Here is a 14,545-nt window from a genome sequence, read left to right as displayed (position 1 = left end):
AAACTGGATTTTTTATGTCTCGCGCTCCAGTTGCCGCTGGAAGTCCCAGGTGCAAAGTGAGAGCGTGGAGAAGCCCACACATACAGAATTCCAGAAATAGGAAACTACACCCAGGTTATCCAGCTTTTTCTGCAGCAGGGATTGAATTGATCTGTTGCCAGAATTAAATAATAACAATAACAATAACAATAGCTTAATATGTAGTGTATAGTGTATACAATATAGTATAATATCATATAATGCAATGCAATATATATACCATATACAATATATAATATGCTATATATAATGTATAATGTAATCTATAATCTATAAGACATAATCTATACGACATAATATGTAATTAATATATGACATAATATATAATTAATATATAATATAAAATATATAAGACATACTAGATAATATTCTACATTATACTTTATCTATTCTACATCTAAAATAATAATGAACACAGATTTCCTTTAAAGAAGGAATAAATCAATGCTAATAGTTACTGAGTGTTGCATTATGTCATCAGCAGGACACAGAACTAGAGAGGAAAAGGGAAAACAGGATTATTTCATTAATTGATACTTTCTGACACTTTCCTAAGGGGAAACAACCCAAAAACTCCCATTTCCCACTTTTTAACTGGGAAGTAAAGAACTCCTGGAGGCGTCAAAAATCTGTGGAAAGAAATTTATCCCTCAGAAATTACATACAATTAACTCCATCGTTCCAAACAGAGTTGGATTTTACCCCCCCCAAAAAAAGCCACTTGCCAGAGATTTTAGAGACATTTTGCTTCCACATCTTCCCCACCTCTTTTCTTCCTGCCAGGTGAGCTAAACAAATACCTCTGCAGTTCAAAACATTAATAATTCCTTGTGGCGACGTCCTCGTTAACCATCCCATTTCTGCCCAGTTTTTACACCCAGTTTTTACCAACCCAGGTGACACCTGATCCTCTCTCCTGCCTTTGAGGAAAGACTTATCCTGTGCAAAATGTGGGTTGGAAGAAGCAGAACTCACCTGTGCAGGGCTGGGAAGGGAGCAGGGAGCAGGGAGCAGCTCAGGTGCGGATGGAGAGGCAGAACCCGGAGCTTTGATCCTCAATTACAGAGCGTGGCCTCCACTCCCCGCCCTCCTCCTCCTCCTCCTCCTCCTCGCTGGGATCTCCTCTGGCCACAGGACTCTGATTTATGCAATAATTTATTCTCTGTCTGGCACCACGCTCAGGACACCTGGATCTTGGAGCTGAGCCCAAGCTCGAGAACGCTGACGGGAGGAACACACCAGGCAAAAAAAAAAAAATATATATATATATACACATATATATATATATATATATATATATATATTTACAATTAATGCCTTTCCTAATTTCAGACCTCCCAAAATTACCTGAAGGGCTTTTGAGTTCCTACAAGGGGCAATTTAATGTCTGCACAGAATTATGGGGTCAGAGCTAAGCAGCCACAAAAATGTGGCACAGGAAAATCTGCAGTGAAGCCACCACCTTCTTTTGCAAGCTCTGATTAAAATCATTCTCAAATATCTCCCAATCTCTGCATCTCCCAAATCTCATCCAGAAACCCCAGGGTGGAGGGAATTTGGGGACGAGGTTTGTGTAAGGAAAAAAAAAAAAAAAAAAAAAGAAAAAAAAAGGGTGAGTTTTCCTTAGAAAAGCTGCAAAATAAGAGCAGGCCAAAAATGCTGGAGGCATTTTAATGATTTAATTGGGCAAGTAAACGAGGTAAGAATCTGCATAATAGATGGTGTTGGAAACTATCTGCCTGCAGCCAAATCATTTCCAAATATGAATCAGCTCTGCATGGGATGAGGTGGCACCAGCAATGTCTGAGCCTCACCTTTCCTCCCTTCCTCACCAAACCTGGGCTCACCTGCCAGCAAACCCCTCACCCTCAGCTTCCCCCCTCCTGTTTTCCAACAACATCAATGGTTCTGTTTTGGAAATGTCCTTCTTCCCCTAGAAAATCCAGAAATGGGGAAGGGCTGCCCCAGCAGCAGCTGCTGTCAAAAATCTCAATTTTCAACCAAATTCTCCATGTCCACCTTTGGTCCCTCAGGAGTTTTTTTTATTCCAAGCCGTTTCCCAGCGGTGGATTTCAGTGGAGTCTGGAGGGCTGGGGTGGGATCAGATGTTTTGAGGTGAAGATCAGTGTTTGGGACAACACGCCTGCTCCAGGTTCCTCAGCTTCCCTGCCAGATGGAGCAGCCACTCCTGAATCCTTCAGCAGCAAAGCCAGGGCAGCTGAAGGCAGGGCTGGCACCTCCAGCCTTGAATGCTCCCCAAAACCAACCAGGAAATCCAGCAAAACTCAGGAGATTCTTCCATTGCTCCTGTTAGCAGTTCATGTTACATCACTGGTTTTTCACAAATATTAAAGTGAATGCTGTGTGTATCATGTTGGAAAACTTCACTGTATGAGTACAGTTTCGTTTAGCTCTGCTGTTAACAAAACTTAGTAATAGCAGTGTGATAAATATGGTTTTTTTGGACTATGACGTGGTGATATAAAAAGCTTTTGTTCATGAAACTAACTCAGAGAATGGTGAAAAGATAATCAAGGAATTCTTCACATTTTTGGATTATGGGACACCAGAACCCCAGGGAAGGAATTTATTGATCTCTCTTATCAGGGAGTGCACGAGCCACAAGGAGAAATAAAAAAATGTTGATTTACAGGTTGGGAGGGGGATGGTTTTCAATAATGCATGAAGGTCTGTGAATATGCAACAGGATGATGCATTTAAAGAAGTTTTTTCTGAGTTAGGGGGCTCTTGGCTGAATGCCAAGCCATAAAAACCTTTTGCTTTATTGTTTGTCTCTTATTGTCTTTTATTAAACCTTTTAAAAAGTACCAGTAAAGTGAAGCTCGTTTTTCACACTCCTGTGTACCAAACCTCACAGAGATGTTCTGGTTTTTCACTAATTCTGAAAATTCAGCTGCCATCAATTCCCTGGACAAGGACACTTGAAGCTCCTCACATCTTCCCAGCTTTTGGCTCCGAGCTGGCTGGCAGTGATGGTTTTTGTGGTGACCCAGGGCTGCAGGTCACACAAGGCAACGTTCACTGCCACTGCTGCAGCTCCAGCTCTCGCATTTCATCCTCTCCCTCCACCCCAGCACTGCAGATGCTCTTGGGGGGAGAAACTCGGCGAGAAAAACACCCTCAATTGTCACAGATAATAACTATTGCAGGAACGGAATATTTGCGCGTTTGGGTTTTCCCCTGTGGTTCTGCTGTTCCATGTGTGATGAAGGCAGCACTTGAAAAGGCACTGAAAGAGAGGGGTCTTCCTTCTCAGGTATCAAATCCATCTCCCTCCCCTCCCCTCCCCTCCCCTCCCAAAAACCTCTGAGAGCCAAGATTTCTACGAATTTTCAGCTCTAGAGAGACCAGACAAAGAAAAACAATCGAAGAAAGATGGGTGAATCTGCAGGCAGCCCCAGACCCTGCACATCGCTCTGTGTTTTTCTCTCCTGTCCTCACACACATGGGGTCAGGAATTAATTCCTGTTGCTCCTGCTTGGGACCAGAACCAGCAGAACCCAAATTCTGGCTGCTGGCCTAGCTCCTCTCACAGAAGTGCCTCGGCCACCTCGTGCTCCCTTCCAAGCCTGCAGCAGCTCGTATTTGTTACGCACAGAGCGCTGCTCCTCAGTGCTCGGCCAAGCTGGGAAATTATTCCTTGACTCCTTTGCTTTTCCCATTACAGCGAGGAGCAGGGAGGAGCTCTCTGGTTTTGCTCCCAAAGCCCAGGATTAATTCTCTCATTAAGGTGTTTCTGCTCAGTGGAGCTGCCCGTGCTCAGGCACGTTTCTCATGCTCAGATGTTAAAGTAGAAAAATCCTTCCCTGGGAGGGTGGGGAGGCTTTGGGATGGGATCCCCAAAGAAGATGTGGCTGCCCCTGGACCCCTGGAAGTGTCCAAGGAGCAGCCTGGGGCGGTGGAAGGTGTCCCTGCCCATGGCACTGGGTGGGTTTTGGGGTCCCTTTGACCCAAACCATTCCGGGATTTTAGGAGAGCCTGTGGAGGAAAGGCTGTGCTGCTTCATGCTGTCACTTCTGGCGCCACAGGGGCCAGGGGTTGGTGTTTCCTTTCTGGAGCAGGCCAGGTCTGGACTCCCTGAGCCACTGCAGCAGCAGCCAGGGATGGGAGGAACCCGAGGGAAAAGGGAATCCAGAGAATGGGATGGGAGCAGAGCCTTCCCTTCCTCGGGACTCAGGGAAATCCTGGATCATCCCTCCAGCAAACAGCAGCACTGCCCTTTTCCTGCAGAGCTTTCCCTCCTGACTCCTGTGGGAGCAGCACGCGAGAGCCCTGAGCACCTCGAGTGTCCCCAGCTTTGGGACAGGGAATGGCGTGGGACACGATGGGATTCCTGAGGTCTCCGGGTCCCAGAGCGCTGCTGTGGCACAGCAGAACCCCAACCCCAGACAGAGAGGGACATCAACACATCCCGGGACACCTCAGCCTCTTCCCAGTGCCAAACCTGCTCATCCCAGCTCCTGGGAGGTGTTTGGGACAGCAGGGGTGGGATCCAAGCCAGGGCAGGATCCCCTCTGCTGCAAAGCCCCGTTGCTCTGAGCTGAGCCTAGACCTGGGACTGGGTTTGACACTCAGCAGGCTCCAGAGAGGACCCAGAGCCTGGCTCCTGCTTTGCCTGCCTTTTTCAGGAAGCAGTGGGTAACGATGCCAGGCAGGAAAAGTGCAAATCCCTGCTCCTTATTTGTGGGGCATTACTAATGGATTGGGAATGGGCTGCTGGGAGCCAGAGCCCCGGGATGAGGAGTTGGAAGTGTCAGCAGCTGATCAGGCTCCTCTCCTCCCTTCCTAAGTGAGCTTGTGGTGCTTTTCTCTCTCCACATCCCAGGTTTCCTGGTTATTCTGGAGAATCCCAGCTCCCCACAGTGACCAGACTTGATAACAAGGCAAAAAAATCACGAGACACAGCTTTTGACACGAAGCTTTCCCCTGTATTTCACAGTTGCTCCTTTCACTTGGCAGAGCTGCTCTCCTGACTTCCAATTAGAGCGCGGAGGTCAGCCCAGAACGATGTTTTTGGAGAAGTCACCAGCTATAAATAAATCCCTTCATCCATCAGATAAACAGCAGAGGGATCCGTGGAATTACATCCCAGCCCTTCCACGTGCCTGCTCCGCCTTTCATTTGGTTTGGTTTAGGGTTTTTTGGGTTTTCTTTTTGTTTTTTTTCCCCTTTTCTGCCAGCTGAAGGCAGATGCCAGTCATCCCCCCCACCCTTCCCAAACCCAAACTGGGAATGTGGCACATTTTGGGAGCTGGGAATGCTGGAAGCATTGAGGCTGGCAGGGAGGAAAAGTGGATTTAGGATCTCTTGCTCCCACCAGCTTTTCCCACAGGCACGTGCAGAAAGGAGCTGGAAGCAGCAGCAGGGAAGCCCACAGATGTTTGAAGTTCCTTCCCACATCTGGTGGCAGCTTCTGGTGCCTCGGGAGGCCGAGGAGCGATGTGGGAATGGGAAATTAAAACGAAGTCATAAAATTAAATCGCAGCCAGACGATTTCCCCCCCGTTAACACCCAGCTCCAATGCAGCAAATCTGCATCCCGAGGCAGCAGATGGTGCTGGGCTGGGAGATCTCACCGAGTGGGGAGGAGGAGGAGGAGGAGGAGGAGGAGGAGGAGGGACACTTGTGACAGCTGAAGGCTCCAGCTCCAGCTATTTTGGGCCAAACCACGCCATTCCCATCACACCCAGCATATTGCCCAGGAGAAGGCGGAGAGCAAACAAAGAGAAATGTGTTTGTCACTCGAGAGGCACAGACAGCACTTCAAACACGGGGTGGGAGCTGAAAAATGGGAATTGTCCCTCTCCCTGCCAACGAACCCAAACCTTGGGTAGGGTTCAGTGGAGCACAAACAGCTCGGAGCTGCTCATCCCTCCCCCCTGACACGGGATGGGCTTTTTAAAATCTTCTCTCCGTGTCCCAAACTCTGGATTCTTATTTTTTTGTGTGTGTTTCTTTCTGTGTTTTTGTATTCTTTGTACTTTTTTAAGAAGGTTATGGCTGTGTGAGGGAGATTATCCACTGGGCCCCTTCAGTTTTCTGCACCAGCTCATTAAAATCTCTTCCTTCTCCCATCACTTGCAAAAAAATATCTCCCATTCCAGTCCTAGACGTGGGAATGCTTCATCTTTATTTATTTATTATATTTATTTAATTATTTATTACTGACAGCCCCTATTGGAGCAAATTTCAATACAAAAAAAAAATTGCCCCATTAAAAAAAACAAACAACTGCCCGTTAAAAAAAAAAAAATGGGGCGATTCTTAAATCCTTCACAGGAAAAATCCCTTCAACTGCCCTTATTCGAATATTTCTTTATCTCCATCACCAAAACCTGGTGGTAAAGAAGGGAGCCTTTGGAACTGAGTAATGGCAGCGTGTCCTGGGGAAATGGAGCCGTGGAGAATGTGAGAATGGAAAATGGGAGAATCCATCCCATATTCCCAGACACAAAGGGAGCACGGGCTGCCAGCCCTGTGCCACTCAGGGACTCGCCAAACCCATTCATCTGCCTTGCCCAAGGAAATCTAAATTAGCCCACAGCTGATTTATCTCGGTCCTGCTTCACTTTTTGGGTTGTATCAAGGATTTGGTCAGGGCTGGAATGAACCTCTGGAACAGCCAAGGCACCGAGTGCAGTCTGGATTTTACACCCTGCAGTCAGCTGAGGGCACAGCTAATTTTAGTCTCAGAGCAGTCACCAAAAAAGGCACCTGGAACCTCAGCTCCCCTCTCACCTCAGCTTTGGGACAAGCCTGGCCCAAGTGTTTAATCCTGAATTTAAGCCTGTCATGTTCTGCACCCGAAAGCGCCTCAGAGTGAAAGATGTGAGGCATTCAAATGTATAAATCAATTTTGCAGCCTCTGGCTTAATGCAAATTAAACAGTCTGCGCCACAGGCACGAAACAGCTGCTAAACAGAGTAAAAATTAACGAAGAAGAAAATTGAGATTGCTTCGCTGCTGCTTTTTATCAGTTTGTGCCCAGATCTGAGGAAGGTTTCACGAGAACAGTTTGCAAAGCCATCCCGGATTGCTGAGCTCCCGTTTCTATTTTCCTTGCGTGTCCTGGAGCTCTCTGGAAAAGCGGAGAGTTTGTGAGGCATTAATTCACTTTACAAACATCCCCAAATGTCTGCACCCTGCAGTGATGCTGCTGCTTAAATCAAAGATCACTTCAGGGAGCAGCTCTGGCTGTCAGGAGCATTTTCAGCTTTATCTGAAGAATTCTGGTTCTGGTGGTTCCTCAGTCATTTCCCAATTCCCAGTGAGTTCACTTCTGGAAAAGTGACAGGGAAAATCAGTTTGGAATCCTCTCTGTCTCCCAAAACGTGTCATGCCCTGGAGAGGTGGACTCCAAATCAATATTTTGGGGCTCGTGCTGCCACCAAGCAAAGACTCCCAGTGACTTCAGCGGCCAAATTTTTGTGGCAATTCCAGAATTGTGGTAATTCAAGGCTCCGTGTGCTGATAAAGCCCAGAATTTTCCTCTGAAACGCATCCCTGGTTAAACTTTTCCATGAAATTAATATTGGCATCTTTCCTCGGCGTATCACCAGGTAGTTTGGCTCTGATATTAAAAGTGAGTAAGAAGATGTGAAGGTAAATAAACAACATCCCATAGCTTACTTGGGAAATGAGACGGATTTTTTGTTGTCTTAAAATAACGTTCATTTCAGGGATAATTTACACCAAATTCTGCATTTACAACCAGGAATTTTATTCCCTGAGTAAGGCAGGTGTGGGATTTCCACCCCAGGCACCTGCAGGTATTTAACCAGGATGCCTTCATATTTATGTATTTATTTATTTATATAAACCGTTCACAATTTCTACATCATAATTTCACTGCTGTGTTTCCACAGCAGAATTCTGTGTTCAAATAAGAGATGTTAAAAACATCATTCAGAAATCTCCCTGTGCCTCTCCTTCCCACCGACACCGAGGTCACTCCACGGCACCAGGAAAATAAAAGAAAATCAGATTTTACACACGAAGATATCCCGGGACTGAGAATCCTGGGAAAGAGAAAGGAGCAATTTGTGTGGAAAATTGCTGTTTGCATTTCACATCTGCAGATGTTCCTCTTCAGGGGAACCAGGACTGCTGGGATGAGATTTCTCAGGGGTTTAGCAGGGGCAGGAAGAATTTCCCTGCAATTCTTGGCACTTGCTGCGAGATAAAATCCTGGCAGCGATCTCAGGAAATGTCCTTTATATCACCAGAGATGAAAACACCGTCAGGACAGCTCAGCTTTATTTATTTATTGTTATTTATTGTTATTGCCACCGAGTTATTCCTCTGGGGAGCTGGGCCTGTGCCACCCTGAATATCCTAAAGTCAATTTTTGAAAATATCTGCAAAGAAAAAGCACAACGTTCTTTCACTCCACTGCTGTCCTGACATGGAAAACTCCACTTTTACGGTTGTTATTGTTGGTGCTGATTTTTCTGATTTTATATCTCAGCAGAAGGAAAGGGAGGTGAATCCACAGGTTTTGAGGAATATTTTGCTTTAATATTTTCCAGCACTAATCTTCAACGAGTCACGTTGCTGTGCACGTCTGATTGATGCCAATTAAAGTATTTGAACCTGAAAATCCTGAGGGAAAACCTTTGAACTGGGCAGCAGAATTCAGCAATCAGCATCAGAAACATCCCCCAAATTTTAGCAACCCACAGAATATTGTAGAAGAGATATCCTACAGATTTTGGGAGAGTTTTAACGAGGAAATTGCCCTCAAATTAAATGTTTCTTGTAATGTTTTCGTCCAGTAAAGTTGTTGTGTCCTCAGTGTTCATCCCCAGGGTGAAATAATGGCAAATTCAGTTTGCAACTACAGGAAATTAAAGTCTCGCACTGCTATTATTTTTATTTAAGTTACCCTTGCGAGTACATTCACAAAAATGAGGCTTCTTCCAATCAAAACTATTGAATTTTATTTAATGCAAGCAAGAAATGGCAACGATAAAAACGTTGCTATTATTCAGACTAGCAAATAGCGAGAGTTTCTCCAATATCTCACTTTCTATTTTAATTCTGGGTACCACAAACATTGTCTGGAAAAACTGAATGCTTGCCTTTTTTTTTTTTTTTTTTTTTTTTTTTTTTTTTTTTTTTTTTTTCTCTTGGAGCCGAATTAATTCCCAAGTTTATTCTGTTTACAGCCCACAATTCCTGTGCATCAGAGCGCTGAGTAGACAGCGAATTCACCTTCGCAGTATCAGATTATGAGTTTCTGGAGCCAAAATAGAAAAATAAATGAAAATATAAAAACCAAACCGCGATGGTTTCGTGCTATGGGCGAGCAGGAGGAGGAGCTGTTGAGCAAGGAATGTTTTTTTTTTCCCCCAGTTTTTCCAAGCGGATAATTCCCCGGTTTACTCACAAAACTGGCTCAGAAATCACTTTTCATTCCTTTCGCAAGTGACCAAAAGCCTGAGGTCACTCCCCAGGTGAAACCAGAATGAAATATCAGCTGATCCCCCGAATATTGGTGACGTTTTTATTGTTTTGGGGTTTTTTTTTTGTTTGTTTGTTTGTTTGTTGGTTGGTTTTTTTGTTGTTGTTTTTGTGGTTTTTCTGTTGTTGTTGTTTTTGGTTTTTGTTGTTTTGGGTTTTTTTTTTTTCCCAGCGTTTAAAAGAATTTGTGGATGCTGAAGTTCTCCCCTGGAGTGCAGAACCAGGCCTGGAATTGGAATTTTTTTTTTTTTTTTTTGGAAGGGGGGGGAACTGGCTCCATAATCCCTGAATTTGGCAATTAACTGGTGCAGAATTGTTAATTCGCACTAAACCGTGCGCAGCTCCTCTCCAAGGAGCGTTCCCTTCCTTCCCTGATATTCCAACCCCTCCCGAAGGGAAATTCCAGCCCTTTCACAGCCCAGGTGCTCCCGGAACACAAATTTTTGTCCTGCAGGATAAAAGGGATTTCATGGAAATGTGGAATTTCATGGACATGGGGAATTTCATGGAAAACTCATCCCTGTGCTCCTGGGGATTTTGGGGAGAACTGGGGGGTGCCGGGGCAGCTGAAGGAGGGGCTGGAACACAGGAGTCGAAGTTTCACGTTTTTATTGCAGTAAAATGAGAGATTCATCATGAATCGGGTGGTGGGAGACAGCAGCATCCTTCTTATTCCACATTTATTTTCCCTTTCTTTAAGAAAGAATATAAAAAGAAGGAGAAAAAAAATGGAATATAAAATGAAAAAATGAAATGCAAAATGAAAAAAATGAAATGCAAAATGAAAAAAAATGAAAAATAAAATGAAATAAAGGATATCTAAAATGAAAGAGAAGAAGTGAAATATAAAGTGAAATAAAGGAAATATAAAATGAAATAAAGGAAATATAAAATGAAAGAGAAGAAGTGAAATATAAAATGAAATAAAGAAAATATAAAATGAAATAAAGGAAATATAAAATGAAAGAGGAGAAATTAAATATAAAATGAAAGAGAAGAAATTAAATCTAAAATGAAAAAAATGAAATCTAAAATGAAAAAATGAAATCTAAAATGAAAAAATGAAATACAAAATGAAAAACAAAATAAAAAAAATGAAATATAAAATTAAATGAAGGAAATATAAAATTAAAGAGAAGAAGTGAAATATAAAGTGAAATAAAGGAAATATAAAATGAAATAAATGAAATGTAAAATGAAAGAGAAGAAATGAAATATAAAATGAAAAAAATGAAATCTAAAATGAAAAAATGAAATACGAAATGAAAAAAAATGAAATATAAAATGAAATGAAGGAAATACACACTGAAAGAAATGAAATAGAAAATGAAAGATAAGAAATGAAAGGAAGATTCTAAAGTGAATAGGATTTAAAAAGCCACAATAGAGACAGTGACATTATAATATTATCAGAATTATTAGCTATGCAGTTTGTAGCTAACAGACAGTGACACACTGATATTTCACTAAAGTGACAAATTAATAATGAATTGCTTGGTGGGAGAGAGCAGCTCCTCCTTTATTTTATCTTTATTTATTTTACCTTTCCCTAATACAAAACTAGGAGAAATTTAAAAGCCGCAATACAGTGTTACAAATAATAATAATATTAAAATCATTAGAAACACAGATTTATTTTTTTTATCAGCTCCACACTTGTGTAGTATTAAAAATATTATTTCCCTGGTGCTTGTGATTTACCTGTGTTCAGGACGTTCAGCCTCACCTGTGGAATATTCATTAAGTACATTTAATTAATTTAATTAATCCGCCTCATTAGCTGCAGGTACTGCACCACCTGTGCTGTCTCCTCATTTCCCCCAAGTCACAGGTGCAGATTTTGGACTTTTGGGGTTTAAAAAAAAAAAAAAAATCCATGTGCTCAAAGGCAGCCCATCGAGACAGAGGGGAAAAGCAAGGTGAGAGTTTTTCTAGGCCTGAAATGTAAAATTTTGGATAAAACAGCTAACAGAGCGTCATGCACCTCTTAAATTGGAAGGAGAGTCATCGTTATTTTTAATATTTGTCATTAATGTTGCTATTTCTCAAAGCTGGGTGTAAGAACGGGACACAGAAAGGCCGAAATTGTTAACTTCGGGTTGAGCAGGCTCAGGGTTCTGTAATTTATTTCAGGTGATTTTTGAAAAAAGTGGCAAAACAGAGAATTGATGTTGACTTGTACCCTACCAAAAAAAAAAAAAAAAAAAAAAAAAAGGGAGCGGGAGCTGCTGGAAACCTGGGGATGCAAACTGAAGTTGAGAGTTTCTCACTCAGAAGTTCAGTCGGGTTTTGTGGCTGGTTAATTGATGTCGTGTTTGATTTTTGTGTCACTTCTGAGGTCGGCTGGTGGGTCCTGCGAGTTTCCCACCCCAGAGCTGGCAGCAAACAGCTCAGGCACGACTTTAGATTGTTCGTATTGCAACAAACTCCTGCTCACCAGCTCACGGCTCGTGGTTTCCAGCGCTCGTCAGCCGCAGGAAAACGGCAATTTACAAACGGGCCACAAAAGTGATGGATGCTTTGGGATCGATGAACCTCGGCAAACTCTGCTCTCGGTTCAGCAATTGACCAAATCGTGCTTTGTTTGCGTTCGGGCTGCGAGCTCCCGAAGGGAATTCGGGAACACGTGAGACTCCAGCTCATCCTTTAGAAGAACGCCAGGACGGTTTGTGGTGGAAAGGGGCTTTAGGGGACACCTCATCCTACGAGCAGGGACACTTTCCACTATCCCAGCTCGCTCCAAGCGGCGTCCAACCGGGCTTTGGACACTTCCAGAGCCGGGACACACGGGGATTAAATAATTTTCCCCTTTCCCGGACTACAACTCCCAGCATTCCGCGCACTCCGCCCGCGCCGGCGCGGGCTCGCGGGGGCCGCCGGGAGTTGTAGTCGCACTGCGGCGCGGGGGCGGCGGCCGGGACGCTCCGCCCGGGTGGAAGGAGGGCGGGCCGGGGACGGAGGACAGGGGACAGCGGTACCGCGGGTGGCCCTGGCTGCCGCTTCCCGGGAAGAACCGCGGCGTTCAGCGGGGATCCGGCGGCGGAGGGCTCGGCGCATCAATCGGCGGGCCCAGGGCAGGGCCGGGGCGCGGCGGAGCGGAGCGGCCGCCCGGGAGGAGCAGCGGGGAGCGGAGCGGAGCGGAGCGGAGCGCGGGGCTCGGAGCTCGGAGCTGCCCGGCCGGCCGAGCATGCACTGAGACGAGCGGCCCCGGGCTCGGAGCCGCCCCGCTGCATGGTGTGGGGAGACACGGTCGCGATAATAAATGATAGAGGATACAATGACTTTGCTGTCTCTGCTGGGTCGGATCATGCGTTACTTCTTGCTCAGACCGGAGACCCTGTTCTTGCTGTGCATCAGCCTGGCCCTGTGGAGTTATTTCTTCCACACGGATGAGGTGAAAACCATTGTTAAGTCCAGCAGGGATGCGGTGAAGATGGTGAAGGGCAAGGTGGCCGAGATCATGCAGAATGACAGGCTCGGGGGTTTGGACGTGCTGGACGCGGAGTTCTCCAAGACCTGGGAGTTCAAGAGCCACAACGTGGCTGTCTACTCCATCCAAGGCCGGAGGGACCACATGGAGGACAGGTTCGAAGTCATCACCGACCTGGTGAACAAGACTCACCCCTCCATCTTCGGGATATTTGATGGGCACGGAGGAGAGGCAAGTGCTCAGCTGGAATGAAAACATAAAATAATACAGTATGGCCATAAAAAAAAAAAAAAAAAGAAAGAAAAGGGGGGTGCGGGAGGGATGGTCCAGGGCAAGGCGTGGATGCGTTCTCACCCAGGTTTGTGTGGTTCTCTTATACCTCGTGGGGAGGGGGATTCCCTTGGTTCTGGAGGGGGTGGATGTCCCTAAAGAAGGGCTGTGCGATCGATCCTCCCTTCCCCTTATCCCTCGCTGCCCCTTCCTTCTCAGCACGGCATCAGTGCGGCTGTGCCCCCTTTGCCCTTTGCCGTAGTAAAGGTTTAATTGAAGGCAGAGCTGCTGGAGGTGGCTCTGACGTGCGTGGAATAACGATGGTGAGCACAAACTCCCCGGAGTCATCTTTTGTTACAGCCCGGTGTGCTGGGTTGGGATTTTGGCACCGGGCTGGCTTCTCCTGCCGCCCCTTCCAGCCGGGCACAGGTTAAAGGGGAGCGGTGCTGCAGGGTCCCGAAGTGTGTAAAGCGTGCTGTCGTGTGTAAAGCGTGCTGTCGTGTGTAAAGCGTGCTGTCGTGTGTAAAGCGTGCTTTCAGCGATTCCAGCGGGCCGTCAGCACCAGCACGGTGTTTGGGAATCGTGCGGGGCTCTGTCCTTAAAGCCGCGCCGTCCCTTTCCTGGTGCCAATCCAGCACTGTGACACTCGGTGGGGTTTTCAGCCTCGCCGCTTTTCCGGGCACGGCGATCTCGTCCAGGCTGTGCTGGGTGGCGGTGGCAGCTCGCTGGGATATTCCGTGGATTGCGGATGACAAATGCGGGAGCTGCAGCTTCCTCTGCCTTTAGGATGTGGTGCTGCCACGCAGCTTTCGGTGTGGCACAAGGCACGCGTTTCATAACCGGGGGGGAGAGGACGAGGAGTTCGTCCTTGTGGGGCCAGATCTGCTCCAGCGCGGATTTGGTTGGGTGTGGGAGAACCCGGTGGGACGATGGGGAGAAATGTTGGGAATTGTTCGTGCGAGAGGACGAGCGCCCGGGTGTCGCTCCCTCCGGCCGCCCCCACCCCAGATCCGAGAGTCCAGATCCTTCCTAGAAAAGCTCCGGCAGTGCCCGGCCATTCCCGGGGCACAGGGGGTGGCAGCTGCTGGGTCCCTGCTGGGTCCCTTCCAGGTCCCTGCTGAACCTGGAAGAGCTGCCTGGAAAATCCAGGCCTGGGGCTCAGCATCAGGGAACCTCTGCCAGGCTCGGGAAGGGACTCGGGCTCTCCTCTCAGTGCCAGGTGCTTTGCCCCCTTTAAATCAACGCAAACTTCGGATATTGAGAATTATCGGCTTCGTTTAAAAAATGCTGGTGGTGCCTGAGCCCTGATTTGTTTTGTTTGGTG

The 14,545-nt window shown here is 46.2% G+C and overlaps 1 protein-coding gene across 1 annotated transcript in view; it reads left to right on the top strand.

Annotated features, from left to right (window-relative positions):
* Window positions 1-12,783: 12,783 nt before the first annotated feature.
* PPM1L (protein phosphatase, Mg2+/Mn2+ dependent 1L) overlaps window positions 12,784-14,545 on the top strand; it is a 67,319-nt gene continuing 65,557 nt past the window's right edge. The window contains exon 1 of the mRNA XM_062499344.1: window positions 12,784-13,182. Within this exon, the coding sequence (XP_062355328.1) occupies window positions 12,784-13,182 (399 nt within the window). The remainder of the gene's footprint in view (window positions 13,183-14,545) is intronic.

Source organism: Cinclus cinclus, chromosome 10, assembly GCF_963662255.1.
Source record: "Cinclus cinclus chromosome 10, bCinCin1.1, whole genome shotgun sequence".
Taxonomy (NCBI): domain Eukaryota; kingdom Metazoa; phylum Chordata; class Aves; order Passeriformes; family Cinclidae; genus Cinclus; species Cinclus cinclus.
This window is presented reverse-complemented; position numbering and strand designations above follow the sequence as displayed.